The sequence below is a fragment of the Suillus subaureus genome (genome assembly GCF_016647635.1).
Source record: "Suillus subaureus strain MN1 chromosome Unknown BJ212scaffold_32, whole genome shotgun sequence".
In the NCBI taxonomy this organism is placed as follows: domain Eukaryota; kingdom Fungi; phylum Basidiomycota; class Agaricomycetes; order Boletales; family Suillaceae; genus Suillus; species Suillus subaureus.
Genome location: NW_024538588.1, coordinates 3,189 through 15,946, shown reverse-complemented (window position 1 = coordinate 15,946; position 12,758 = coordinate 3,189). Strand labels below are relative to the sequence as shown.

Below are 12,758 nucleotides of genomic sequence, written 5' to 3'. Positions count from 1 at the left end.
CTTCCAGACCTCCGGACCTCCTGTCCCTTGTACCTCTGGGCATCCTGTCTTTCAGATGTTCCGCCCTCTGTACCTTCGGACATCCTGTCCTTCTGTCCTCCATCATCCTGCCCTCCTGTCCTCCCATCCTTCCATCCTGTTTCCTGTAGAAGTATTACCTTGCAGTGGGAACTCTCCTGAACACTTCCTGCATTCCTCTGGAACTCTCCTGTGCTCCTCTGGAAGTCCTCTAGCACTCCACCAGAGTAGCCAGCCTCCAGAAGTCCTCCAGACTTCATCAGACCATCATAGACCTCATATGAAATGAAGGGCACATACTCAGGTAAGGGGCACAGTGTATGAGCTGAGGCCAAGCCCCTCTGAGTCAGTCTCTCTCCTTTGAGCAACATGGTTCTTAACAACCAGGTAAGATTGTACCTTATAATTTTTGTGGAACTGACATGTATAATTTAATGCTGGGGCAATGCAAAATGCAGATATTGTAAATTTCTGCATTCATCAAAGGAGTCTGATTTAGAACACAATGTGATCAAGGCCCTTGACTCAGTCACACTAGAATCAAATGCACAGTATGTTGTCTTTTGGAAACTATTTTTCATCTTGTACTGACCAGTATCATTCTACAGATATTCTATTGGATCTCAGAGGTTCATGGATGCATATCAGAAGGGTCTGAATGGACAACAGGCAGCATGGGCTGCAAAGTGCTACCACAGGTCATCGTGTACTCCCTGATGCCATCATGCATGAGTTTGATAATGAAACCATTCAAGTTTGATGGTATCAAACATATACTTACATCTGGCTAACAGTCCTTTACTCTAGACAGTTTATATTCACCCTGCTACAATACATTTTCTTTAGTGTAATTAGTTGTTACTATCACTCATGTTTCACATGAACAACTCCACCTTTCAGCTTGTCCAGCATCAATTATCCTTGCAGTTGTCACAGACCTGTCACATCACATGAGGTCTGATGAACATGCTTGAGAACTACCTTAACTATTGAAGTTAGATCAAACGTAGCTATCAATTGTAGTCAGATGGCAAGGCTTTCAGTTTCACTGCTTCATACAGTACTGGCAACATGGTACTAGGCTATGAAATGTCATACATCACAAGATGAACAAGTCATAAGCAGTGCTAGTCTAGTGTTGTGTGTCAAGGAGAGCTTGAAATATGTGAAGACTGTTCTGCTTATGAGACTACTGTAGGATGATACAGAATGTAACAAAAGTTAAATGCAAAGATACTTCTCTACACAGTCATCAGATCAAGTATAATTATGCTATCGTGGAACAAGTGAACAGACATTTATTACTACTCAAGGAGCTGGGGAGAACTCTTGGTAAATGAACATGGACACCAAAGCTCTCATTGCCACCCTTCATTGGGCTGCATATTGAAGAGAATTACAAGGGAGGTAATACCTGCAGCATGTGGTTAGACATTTGGGTGGGTGAATTGAGATATATTAGAAAAAATGCATACCTTTGCAAGTTTCTGCCCTTCGGATAAGATATCAAGACAAGACCACAGACCCTTCAAACACCACTGCTGTTTAAGCCAGGAAAGGAGGTGAAGATTCCAGAAAGCATGGAATTTACAGTTGAGCATATCATCCATGTGGATTTGGAGCACATGAGAGATGGATAGCCCAGTTTTGACAGGTGTACTTAAGAGTGTTGGAAGATAGTTGACTTTTTTGGTGCATTTTGTGTGCAAAAGTCATGAAGGTATTCATAGCATGGATGATCTTCCTGTTTGGCAGACAATGTGTTGATAATGCAGAGATGGAATGATGCTGGTGGTTTAATGCCATCAACGTCAGCAACATTAAGAAATCCGGCAAGGTTTTGAACTGGTCAATAACATGGAAGGCTAGCAGTAGGGGCGATTCTGGAATGATGATATACTTGCTGATTGCTTCCAACACACTTGAGAATTCCTCCATAGTTACCCAGAAAGATGCTGCAGGAGTGGATTGCCATGTTTGTCCATGGGGTGTCTGCAGCCAGTCTTGTCCTCCCTGGGTCTGCAGCCAGTTGTGCACCCCCTTGGTCTGCAGCCAGTCTCATCCTCACTGGGTCTGCAGCCAATTGTATGCTCCCTGGGTCTGCAGCCAGTCTCGTCCTCCCTGGGTCTACACCCAGTCTTGTGCTCGCTAGGTCTGCACCCACTCTTGTCCTTCCTGGGTCTGCAGCTGATGTCTTCCTCCCTGGGTGTCATATCCACATATCCAGATCTCAGATCCAATCCACATCTTATCTCTGATCCTATCCACATCTTATCCCCCTCCAACATCTCATCATCCAATCTGTCCACTCATCTGGTCTGGTTCACAATTCATCCAAATCCACAACCAGTGCTTATCTCCTTTCAGTAATCCCCTAACTCTGGTATTTTAGCTATCTGTATATCTGTCCTGCTCCCTGATCCATTACCTATGCTTCATTTCATGTTCATGATTTGTGATCTGTTTCTACTTACCAATAGACTATCCATATGCTTCATACATAGCCTTAGACTCTGCTGATTGATCATTCCATTAGATACCTATAGTATATAACCTCCTGTAACTCTCTGTAACACCTCAGTTCGAATATCATCTTAGTTCTACTCATTCCTGTCCTCTGGACTTGAGTATCTCTACTCTTGTCACCCTCTAAGACTTAGAATTGATTCCTATAGTCTATCCTGTATCTGCCTCTGTCTTTGACAGTCCATTACCATTAGTTTCTAGTCTGGACTTGTCCAGATTAGCCTTGCTGATACTTATCCCTTGTCCAGAAGTCATCCAGATCCACTATACTACCTAGTCCAACCCTCTGGATGTGTTAGTCTTGCCTTCCTGAAATAAGGGGCAATACTCGGGTAAGGGGCACAGCACATGAGCTGAGGCCAAAGCCCTTAGGATCTGTTAACCCTTGAGTATGACCTTAACACTGGGTCTCTGACAAGCATGATAAGTCTAACATGCTCTGAAGTTCTGGCATCGAACATATCTCCATCTGCCACTCTAATCCTGCATTGGTCTGCAGCCATCATCATCCTCCCCAGGTATGCAACCAGGCACACCCATCCTCATTCCACAGCTAGACACTCCCATCCTTGGTCCCCAGCCAGACACTCCCATCCTTGGTCCCTAACCAGGTACTCCCATCCTCGGTCCCTAACCAGGCACTCCCACCCTTGGTTCCCAACCAGGCATTTCCATTCTCGGTCCACAGCCAAAATTGTAAATCTAAAGTACACTCTCCCCAAAGCCATAGTATACCAATAAGAACCGACAGCAGCTCCAGTGGCTGAATGAGGAATGCTAATGAGTCTTTCAATTTTTTGGGGTCCTCTGGCTGCATTGCTTGGCTCTCCTTCTTCAGCTCTAAGAGCGCATCCAAGAGGTCTGTGCTTTCAGGGATCTCTTTCATCATCAAGCAAAGAGAGGAATCAGCAAGTAGTGAATGGGGTGATGGCACATCATGCACTTCAGGGAGGCTGCAGTTTGAGGGGTTGGAGACATAGTCATGAATGGACGAGTGATATAAATTCACAGGGAGACTGGTGTCTGTAGGAATATCCATGACAGGACCATAGCTGCACTAGTGTTGCCTTGGCATCACAGCCCTGACCAGGGCCAAGAAGTTTCGAGGTTTGTGACAGTGGCAGAGGATCTCCAAGTGCAGTGACAATGGACAAGTGCAGGTATGCCCACTTGGGATTGGCACATGTGGAGAGGATACAATCATATAACTTGTACACCTCTGTTCCTGCTAGCAGCTCGCTCGTCAGTTTGAGCATCAGCTGTAACTGATTGCCTGGGATCCTTGTATCCATCATCAACAATAAATTTCATCATCATCAATGCTACAATGAAATGTCTGCCAACTTAGCTCACCAGCTTTGCAAGGTTACCCCCTGATGGCTGCAGGAAATCAGGATGGCAGCATTGCAGCTCTCCAAATGAATGCTCCAAGAACATATAGATGTCACTATTAACATTGGCACCATCTAGTGAGATAATGGTAGCAGGGCCCTCCCCTGAAGTTTTCACTGGTATCTCGCACACCAGCAGGTGTACCTCTTCATTCTGGAAGGCTTTACAGATATGCAGTTCCAAGCTGACTCATGAGCAGAATGTGGGCCATGGGCAGATCAGGTTCACGAAGAGCCTGCACAAGGGAAAGATGAGATTGATAAGCTTAGTGTGACAATCATACCAGTGCTAGGCATATATGATCAATAGCACTGGTTCTTCTCACCTTCAGAAAAGGAGATAAAGCACGGATCATTAAATCCATATATATTGACCCATCTGCTCTTACTCTGGTCCAGTCCTAGGAATCCACCCTCCCATGTCCTATCCATGTCCACCTATCTCTGCTGGTGCATTATTTTTCCCAAAATGTCATTGCTAAATGAGCTGCAGGTCTTATTACACAACTACTCATGTTCTGCAGCGCATGATGTTTTATTACCTATAGACTCATCACACGCTCACTAACTACACTACAATTCTCACCTACACATTCTGGACATTCACACGCTACGATATAAATGACCACAGTACATACAATTGAGTAGTTCCCTTCCCCCCCAGACTCAGCTCTATAGGAGAGTCGTTCTTGCATTATTTTTGTAGACCTTGTGCAATCCATCTATTTTTCTCTTTCTTAGCAATCCTGTGCAATTCAACCACTCTGAAATTCCATACCACTAGGATCTTACCCTTAAGCTCTTGCAAGAATACCCAACCTATGACTGGTAGTTTAGTGCAGTTCTTCACTTGTGCTATATCCCTTGCGACCAGCTGCTCCATAGAGTGCAGTTGATTTTGTGCACGTTTGTCATATCCCACAATCCAGACTCACATTCCATAGTATTCCCACGCCTTCCAAGCCTACATCTGGACCACACTTCATATCCAACTCATTCCCAGATCCCCTTCTGCTGTGTATTCCACACCTTAGCAGGATCAACTACACTCTGGATTTACCCCTGAGCTCTGGACCTCTGGATTCTCACTGCTAGCCTGATCCATACAACCCTATCCTGTCCACCCTATGCACACTCCATCCAGCAAGACATCTGGACTTCACCTCATCTCAGATTCCAGACTATATCCACCTTCTCATATCCTGGTCCTGTATCCACCTTGTCTTCCAGATCCCCAGATCTCCGGACCTATTCCCACCCTCTGTCCAATATCCTGCGCCTATCTCCATTTAGGCATCTCCGCCTTTCCGGCTTTCGGTTACTTCTTCTTCCATCTTGCTTATTGATCCTTGTACAAGTCTTCATCTCTGAGTTCATTTAGTTATGTTCCATCTTACTTACTAATGTGTTTCCACATGCTTGTACATAGCCTTGCTCCTTTGCTTACTGATCCCCTCAGATGTTGTCCAGTATATAACCCCTGTAGATACTCTTGTAGTTCCTCAGTTTGAATATCAACTTAGACTTGCCCAATCCTCTCTCGGACTTTGGTCCACCTAAGTCTGTCCTACTCATCAGGCCTAGGGATTGATTCCCTAGGCTGGAGCTTTGCCTTTCCAGCACTTACCCTCTTTCCAGACTTAGTTCCAATCCCTGTTCTCTCCAACTCTACCTTAGGATAGTCTACCTCTGTTTGCTTCTACATCAGACTTTGTCCAATGTAGCCCCTACTCCTTCCAGACCTCCAGACCTCCTGTCCCTCATACCTCTGGGCATCCTGTCCTTTGGACGTTCCACCCTCTGTACCTTTGGACGTTCCACCCTCTGTACCTTTGGACGTTCCACCCTCTGTACCTTTGGACGTTCCACCCTCTGTACCTTTGGACGTTCCACCCTCTGTACCTTTGGACGTTCCACCCTCTGTACCTTTGGACGTTCCACCCTCTGTACCTTTGGACGTTCCACCCTCTGTACCTTTGGACGTTCCACCCTCTGTACCTTTGGACGTTCCACCCTCTGTACCTTTGGACGTTCCACCCTCTGTACCTTTGGACGTTCCACCCTCTGTACCTTTGGACGTTCCACCCTCTGTACCTTTGGACGTTCCACCCTCTGTACCTTTGGACATTCCACCCTCTGTACCTTTGGACATTCCACCCTCTGTACCTTTGGACGTTCCACCCTCTGTACCTTTGGACGTTCCACCCTCTGTACCTTTGGACGTTCCGTCCTCCTAACCCTCGTACATTCTATCCTCCTGTCCTTCAGACATCCTGCTCTCTGTACCTTCAGACATCCTGTCCTTCATACCTCCAGACATCCTGTCCTTCTGTCCTCCATCATCCTGTCCTCCTGTCCTCCTGTCCTCCTGTCCTCCTGTCCTCCTGTCCTCCTGTCCTCCTGTCCTCCTGTCCTCCTGTCCTCCTGTCCTCCTGTCCTCCTGTCCTCCTGTCCTCCTGTCCTCCTGTCCTCCAGACCTTCAGACCTCCTATCCTTCCATCCTGTTTCCTGTAGAAGTATTACCTTGCAGTGGGAACTCTCCTGAGCACTTCCTGTGTTCCTCCAGAACTCTCCCACACTCCTCCAGACATTTCACGCGCTCCTCTGGAAGTCCTCTAGTGCTCTCCAGCAGAGTAGCCAGCCTCCGGAAGTCCTCCAGACTTTGTCAGACCATCATTGGACCTCATATGAAATGAAGGGCACATACTTGGGTAAGGGGCACAGCATATGAGCTGAGGCCAAGCCCCTCTGAGTCAGTCTCTCTCCCCCTTGAGCAACATGGTTCTTAACAGTATATTCAAACTCACGCCTTACCGAGTATACTTACTTCTACCTATGGCTCCTATGAAGCCCTTGTGTTCCAACCCCTCTTGAGTACACGACCTTAACAACATTACATCTGCCACACCAGCATCTGACATCCAATACACTCGCACATATCTTCCAATGGTTCATCCCACTCTTGTGATACTAACATCAGTCAATTTTTGCCCATGCTCACAGTCGATTCTTGGCATAAAAATTCAATGGTATACATATGGTCCACACTCAAGTTTCTTAGGCTGACATAGGTTATAACTCCTTCGCTCACTTACTTCCCTTGCACATAATTGAAGGAAGTGCTTCAATAACAGTCCTCTTGGGCTGATCAATTAACTCGCGCCTCTTAGGATAAGTAATGCTAGTTGCTAACCACATAGTACCTATTTCTTCTTCACATTGGGTTCAGATGTGCATTTATCAAGGGCATCGACAACAAACAACAAAGGTGGACCCCCATGCAGTCTGAGTCAAAGCCACCAGAGAGGTTGGAGAAAGAGGGCCTCCATCTGGTCACAGAGAGGTGTGCCTGGATCTAGTAGAGCAGGATTGTCCCAGATAGTTTTGTTCACATCATTCCAAATGCTGGGGAAATTGGTGGCAAGCTGGTAGACAAGTGTCACAAAAAAATATCCAGCTGTGCAGCATTTCATGTGCTTGTGCAAGAAAAAGAATGTCCCCACTAGCTGCTTTTTGATGTTCATCTCTTCTGTCATTTTTAGACCTCTCATCCTCACAGCTACTGTGAATGCAACAGCAGACTTTCCGACACCAGCCATGCCATGCAGCCAAATGAGCTGATTCTTCTCTGTGCTGTCCAGAAATCCATGAATGTGTTTGAGGAGATCCACCCAGGTCCCTTCCAAACATTTTGGGTGGGGATGACATTCAGGGGAGTTATATTGAGCACCCTTGACAGTGACCTCAGACAACTTCACCCAAATTCCATGAAGAGCTGTCAAAGAGGTCAGACAGCATGCAAGAGATAAGAAATGGAAGTACTGACATTGATCATCACTCATTGATGAAGGTTGTATATGCAAGATGCAATGAACCAATTGAAAGTACAAGCTGGGTTCAAGGGTGTGGTTAGAAATAATATTGGTGATGGTTATCTCAAGGGACCACATGTGAAGATTTGAATTGAAGCTTGTGAGTTGTGACAAGACTCAGGTCATGGGGCAATTAAGCTGTTGATTGATGGAGAGTGCGAAGCGTGATGAAGATAGGATAGATGAATGGATATTGTAATCTATGAAAAGCTCACTGAATGGTTGTGGAATGCAGTTTGCTCAGTGCTTGCAGGAGGACATGAGGTTGCTGTGCAGTCACACTACTGCACAGCTAGATGTACATATGTGAGTAAGTAGTGCTTAGAATTTAGATGTGTGTACCTCACACAGCAGGGATTAGTGATAAATCATAAAAATGCTGCACCGTGGTCCACTGCGACTGCTGCGGCAACTGCTGTGACCAACTGTTGCAGACCCCAGTGGATGCATCAACTACACTCACTGTTAGTCACTGAAATCTCCCAATACTTGTCCTCCAAACGCCAAACGAGCTATAGAGTCGAGCATGTGCCAAATCCTTACATTTATATCTACATTCACAAAGTCACTGTCAGGTGGTATCATCAAGATTTACACAAGTACTCCAGTCTGCAAGGTTGAAGTCAGGTCTTCCATATATTGTTTCAACGACTGTCCTCTTGGTCACTAAATAATCTTTCATATTACATTGCAGTCTGATTCCTCCGCATACAATGTTATTCATCTTCCTTCCAAATGAGTGACTGCGCAGTCATGGGCATCATCTCAAGACGTGGTCAGTGCCACCTTCCTTCGCTTTCTCAGCCCTCCATTGCATTTTGTTACCTGTTGCTTCTGAGGTCCTGACATGTCTTGCTCAACATTGTTGCTGTCACTGAAATCTGGCCCGCACTAAGGTGAGTGTTAACTGGGAGCATTTCGAAAGTTGTGAGGAGGCAGCTACCTTGGTTTGTGGTGGACTGTTCCTCTTGGAGTTGCTTTTTTGTGGCTGCAGGACAGCAGTAGCAGAAAGCCAAGAATGAAACATGTGAGGCAACCACTGAACTTGTCACCACCAATTCAGCTTTCTTTGGATGGGATTTGCTCGTGTTTTTTTTTTTTACAAGTTTGTCCCTTCGAGACCTAACAGGACAGATAGTGGCCTGATTGCGATGACACCTCATCTTTTTCATCTTCTCACGAGTTTCATCCAAAGCAGGCAGCACAAGATGAAGCCCTTGGGGTTGGCATGGTCAAGGTATATAGCACTTTTCTAACTGCAACAGGGGTGCCCTATGTCAAGATGCTCTGAGTATGGACAATACAGGTCATCTCGAAGACCCATACGAGGAGCTGTGTGTTGAGAAGAACAAGTACATCAGTAAGAGTATTTTAGAAGTGGATTACACGGATGAGTATTGGGAGATGCAATATATGGTAAGCTTTGTGTCTGAGAAAATGAGTGTATGTGTACTAATGTCTGAGTAGCTTCGCAATGACTCGACCCTTTCTTTGAAGCGCCAGCATACAGGTGTTCCTTTGCCAGATACTACTAGGGGTTGATTACCTGGTGGTGGTACTTGTATACAACCCTTCTGTGGGGTTGAAAACACAATTTTTTACTTGCAGGGAAATATTCTAACATGATACCTGAATGTGGGATCGAGGTGAAAGCTGATCAGGAGGATTTACCGAAAATGTCGCTGTCCATGATGTTTCTTCACTTGGGTGAGTCCTCGTGTCTTTTTCATAGGCATTTTCAGGATGGGCATTTTCAGGCTTTACAGATTTATTGAAGATGTGTATGCACGCGCAAATCGCACCCTCTTATGTCTCCTGCTGCATGATCAACAGCTCATACCTCGGCTCTGCTCTCTCAAGCGTTATTTCTTCCTGGCCTCCTCATCCTTCCTCACCCAACTCTTATACCTTGCCCACACAGAGCCGAAGAAACCCACGAAAGGTGTAAGTATCGTTAAGCTATAGAATCTGCTTGACCTTGCACTTACAGGGGAAGATGCTGCATTCCGCGAAGATGTAGGAGTCAGCATCGTGAGCAGTGGATTGTATGAATGGTTACCCAAGGTCATCAAGTAAGCGGCGTCATCGGCGGTGAGGAAGAAGCAAATAAAAATCGCAACCAGGAGAAGGATGACAAGAAGCCCATGTTAGGTATATGCATAAAGCCTTTGTGCTACTGTCCTTGCTCATCCCAAACAGGCGATTGGTGCCCTTACACTCGACTATACCGTGAAATTCCCACATTCACTCTTTTACTCGTTGTCTCTTGCAAAACAATTTTATGTCATCAGATCCTTTTTTGTTCTCTCTTACTCTCAAGCATGTAGAACAGTCACTTACATCGATGTGGATATGACAGAAGACAAGTCCCTTGTGGCGTTCCATGCCCAACTACCCTGAGTTCAAGCAGTAGCGACTGCAAGTTCCACTCCTGAGAGCTCGGATGCTCGCTTTTGTCCAGCAAATACAGGCTTTCATGACCTTTGAGGTTCTTGAATCCAACTGGCAGGCACTAGAGGCAAAATTGGCTAAGGTAACCACCGTAGACCAGCTTCCAAAGGATCACATAGACTTTCTGGGCATGTGCCAAACTGTTGAAGGTATGTGTGCAATCTTGGACCTAAACACCAACTGATTGTCCTCCAGGCATACTCCCACATGATAGTGATGTGCTCTACATTCACACTGTTGTAAGGATTCCATATTCTCTACACCCCGACCAAGCTCTAAAATGAACACCAATGAACCACACAGTTGCAATCGTCCACGTGACTCATTGATGCAAAGAGTGCAACTCTTTGCATCCGAGTTACATGGATACATTCCTTCATCTCCCTTGTCCATTTTCTTTCATTACCTTACCTTGTGCTCAGACCTCACCATCTCCTTGTCTCACCGAAGTATTTTCACCTCGCCTTATGCTTCATGTTCTCATTCCGGCCTAGTCAAGTATTTGAAAACGTATATATACTGCTCATGTACTCTCCTACCTACAGCGAATCTTAGAGTCAGATTCCCACTCCAAGAACAACCAAAAAGTCCTTCAGAAAGTCTCTGTCACAGCCAATTTCCAACTCATCTCTCTTCAAAATCATTTTAATTGCAATTCCCTACTGAACTCACACTTAGCCTTACATATTTTGAAGCCCACCATGAGGGAATTGTTCTTGAACAATCCCTTGCATCCCAAGTTGATTCGTCGGTCGATTACTGACCTTCTAGTCTCTCTCTCTTAGCACCCGGTCATCTGACCACCCTTCTCATCATTTCAAAGTATTACCACCCCAACACTCAGCTACATCTTCAACAAGATGCGCTGCCTGTGCTGGCCCCTTCAAAAGACGCCATACCACCAAAGAAGTGCTGGAATCGTGCTAACACCTATACTAGTAGTACCCTCACCACCCTCTCAAACTCACTTGCACTACCTCCTGATATGAATGTCGTCACCCCGACTCGCCAAAAACCGGAACAGCGCACTAGAAGTATTAGAGACTCCTCCGAAAGTTGAACAGAATCATCCCTGTCGGACAACAACACTATAAACCAACTGTTTCCCACTGACTCCCCCTTTCCTTCACTTCCCCGCAACCTATGTTCATTCTTAGACCAGCTGTATTCGATCCAGAAACTCCTACCCTCCCCCTAATATCAACCAACCTAGTAATTGAGGAACCAGCAACTCTGATCACTACACTACCTCCTATACCCCGCCCAAGTTTCTCAAACCTCCCTCACTCCCTTCTAAACCAACCAAACACTCCGTGAATCCCTCCATCTCCCCAGCTCTCCAGGTTACTGCTCCTACCCCTAACACTCCTCCCTCTTGCAAACCACCATCCTCATCTCAGACACTCCCAACCCCCTCCACTCTAACATCAGCCTCACTGGTCATGTCAAACATAACTAAAGGAATGGCAGCCATGCCTGGACCCGGATCCCACAAAGCACTGTTGTTTGAGGGCGAAACATCCAAGCTCCTCAACTTCTTTGAACTCTTCAAGGACTTAGCTGCCTCCTGCGCACTTATGGACAAGCAAAAATGCAAGACCATTGTGAGATATACCAACACTCTCACCAAACGGTTTTGGGTCATGATACCTGGATACAAGAGCAAGGACTACACACTCTTCAAAAGGAATATCCTGGCCAAGTACCCCCATGCTAATCGGGGCATATGGTACACCATCCAAGATTTGGAACACCTTATCCTTAACACCACGGAATCAGAAATCTCCACCAAAACAGAGCTACTCCAATATTACTGTCAGCTCTGTCCTATTGCAGCTTGGCTGATCATGAACTCTAAGATTACAGCTTGTGAACGCGACCAGTACTTCCTACAAGGATTGCCCCAGTCAGTATGCCAAGCTATTGACCAACGATTGGAGCTCAAGGAGACGAATTATACCCGTAACGAAGCCCCAGATATTGAGAAAGCCTTAGAGGCTGGGTAATTTGTTCTCTTGGATGATGCATACAATGCTGACTTACATGAACCTATTGCCAGTCGCCTTAGATCGATACATGAGGCATGAGTGCCCAAATCCAAAGCATCCCGCCACGATCCAGACTCAGATGAAGAAGAAGAACGGCGAGACACACAATGGGAGGTGCAGACCAAACGAGTGGCCTTTAGAACCCCTGCCCCTGCTAAATCAACCAAGGACGAAGTCAACGACCTAGCTTGAAAGATGCACAGCCTCGATATTACAGATGCCACCTATGCCGTTTGCTATACTCACCTTGCTGGCTTAATGCCAACTGCAGCTCAAGCATGGCCTTCACTGAAATCGCATCACTTCGTCGGCACTGTACCTACCCAAGCATTGCGTCCCCCTTCCAACCCACATCACCTCGTCAGTACTGCACCCAGTAAAGCTCCAATGTCATACCTACCCCTTCTGCCTCTTCCATCCATATCTAGCCAACAGCCAGGCCCCACATGTTT

The 12,758-nt window shown here is 46.0% G+C and overlaps 4 protein-coding genes across 4 annotated transcripts; 1 reads left to right on the top strand and 3 right to left on the bottom strand.

The window, feature by feature from the left end:
* Positions 1-453: 453 nt before the first annotated feature.
* Positions 454-735, top strand: BJ212DRAFT_1279097 (uncharacterized protein; the record flags this gene model as incomplete). The annotated part of the gene is made up of 2 exons (XM_041331467.1): positions 454-569; positions 627-735. Coding segments are annotated over 2 exons (225 nt in total), but the record flags the coding sequence as incomplete, so codon positions are not given.
* A 2,362-nt stretch (positions 736-3,097) lies between these two features.
* BJ212DRAFT_1484110 (uncharacterized protein) lies at positions 3,098-3,583 on the bottom strand (the record flags this gene model as incomplete). The annotated part of the gene is made up of 1 exon (XM_041340737.1): positions 3,098-3,583. The coding sequence occupies one exon, from the start codon at positions 3,581-3,583 to the stop codon at positions 3,098-3,100; it is 486 nt and encodes a 161-aa protein (XP_041189432.1).
* A 161-nt stretch (positions 3,584-3,744) lies between these two features.
* Positions 3,745-4,367, bottom strand: BJ212DRAFT_1302293 (uncharacterized protein; the record flags this gene model as incomplete). Its single annotated transcript, XM_041333242.1, has 3 exons — positions 3,745-3,825; positions 3,898-4,097; positions 4,262-4,367. 3 exons carry the CDS (start codon positions 4,365-4,367, stop codon positions 3,745-3,747), a joined length of 387 nt encoding a protein of 128 aa, XP_041189431.1.
* A 2,858-nt stretch (positions 4,368-7,225) lies between these two features.
* BJ212DRAFT_1526439 (uncharacterized protein) lies at positions 7,226-8,156 on the bottom strand (the record flags this gene model as incomplete). Its single annotated transcript, XM_041341742.1, has 2 exons — positions 7,762-8,156; positions 7,226-7,710 (listed from the first exon to the last, which is right to left on the bottom strand). The coding sequence occupies exons 1-2, from the start codon at positions 7,883-7,885 to the stop codon at positions 7,226-7,228; spliced, it is 609 nt and encodes a 202-aa protein (XP_041189430.1). The 5' UTR covers positions 7,886-8,156.
* Between the last annotated feature and the right edge of the window lie 4,602 nt (positions 8,157-12,758).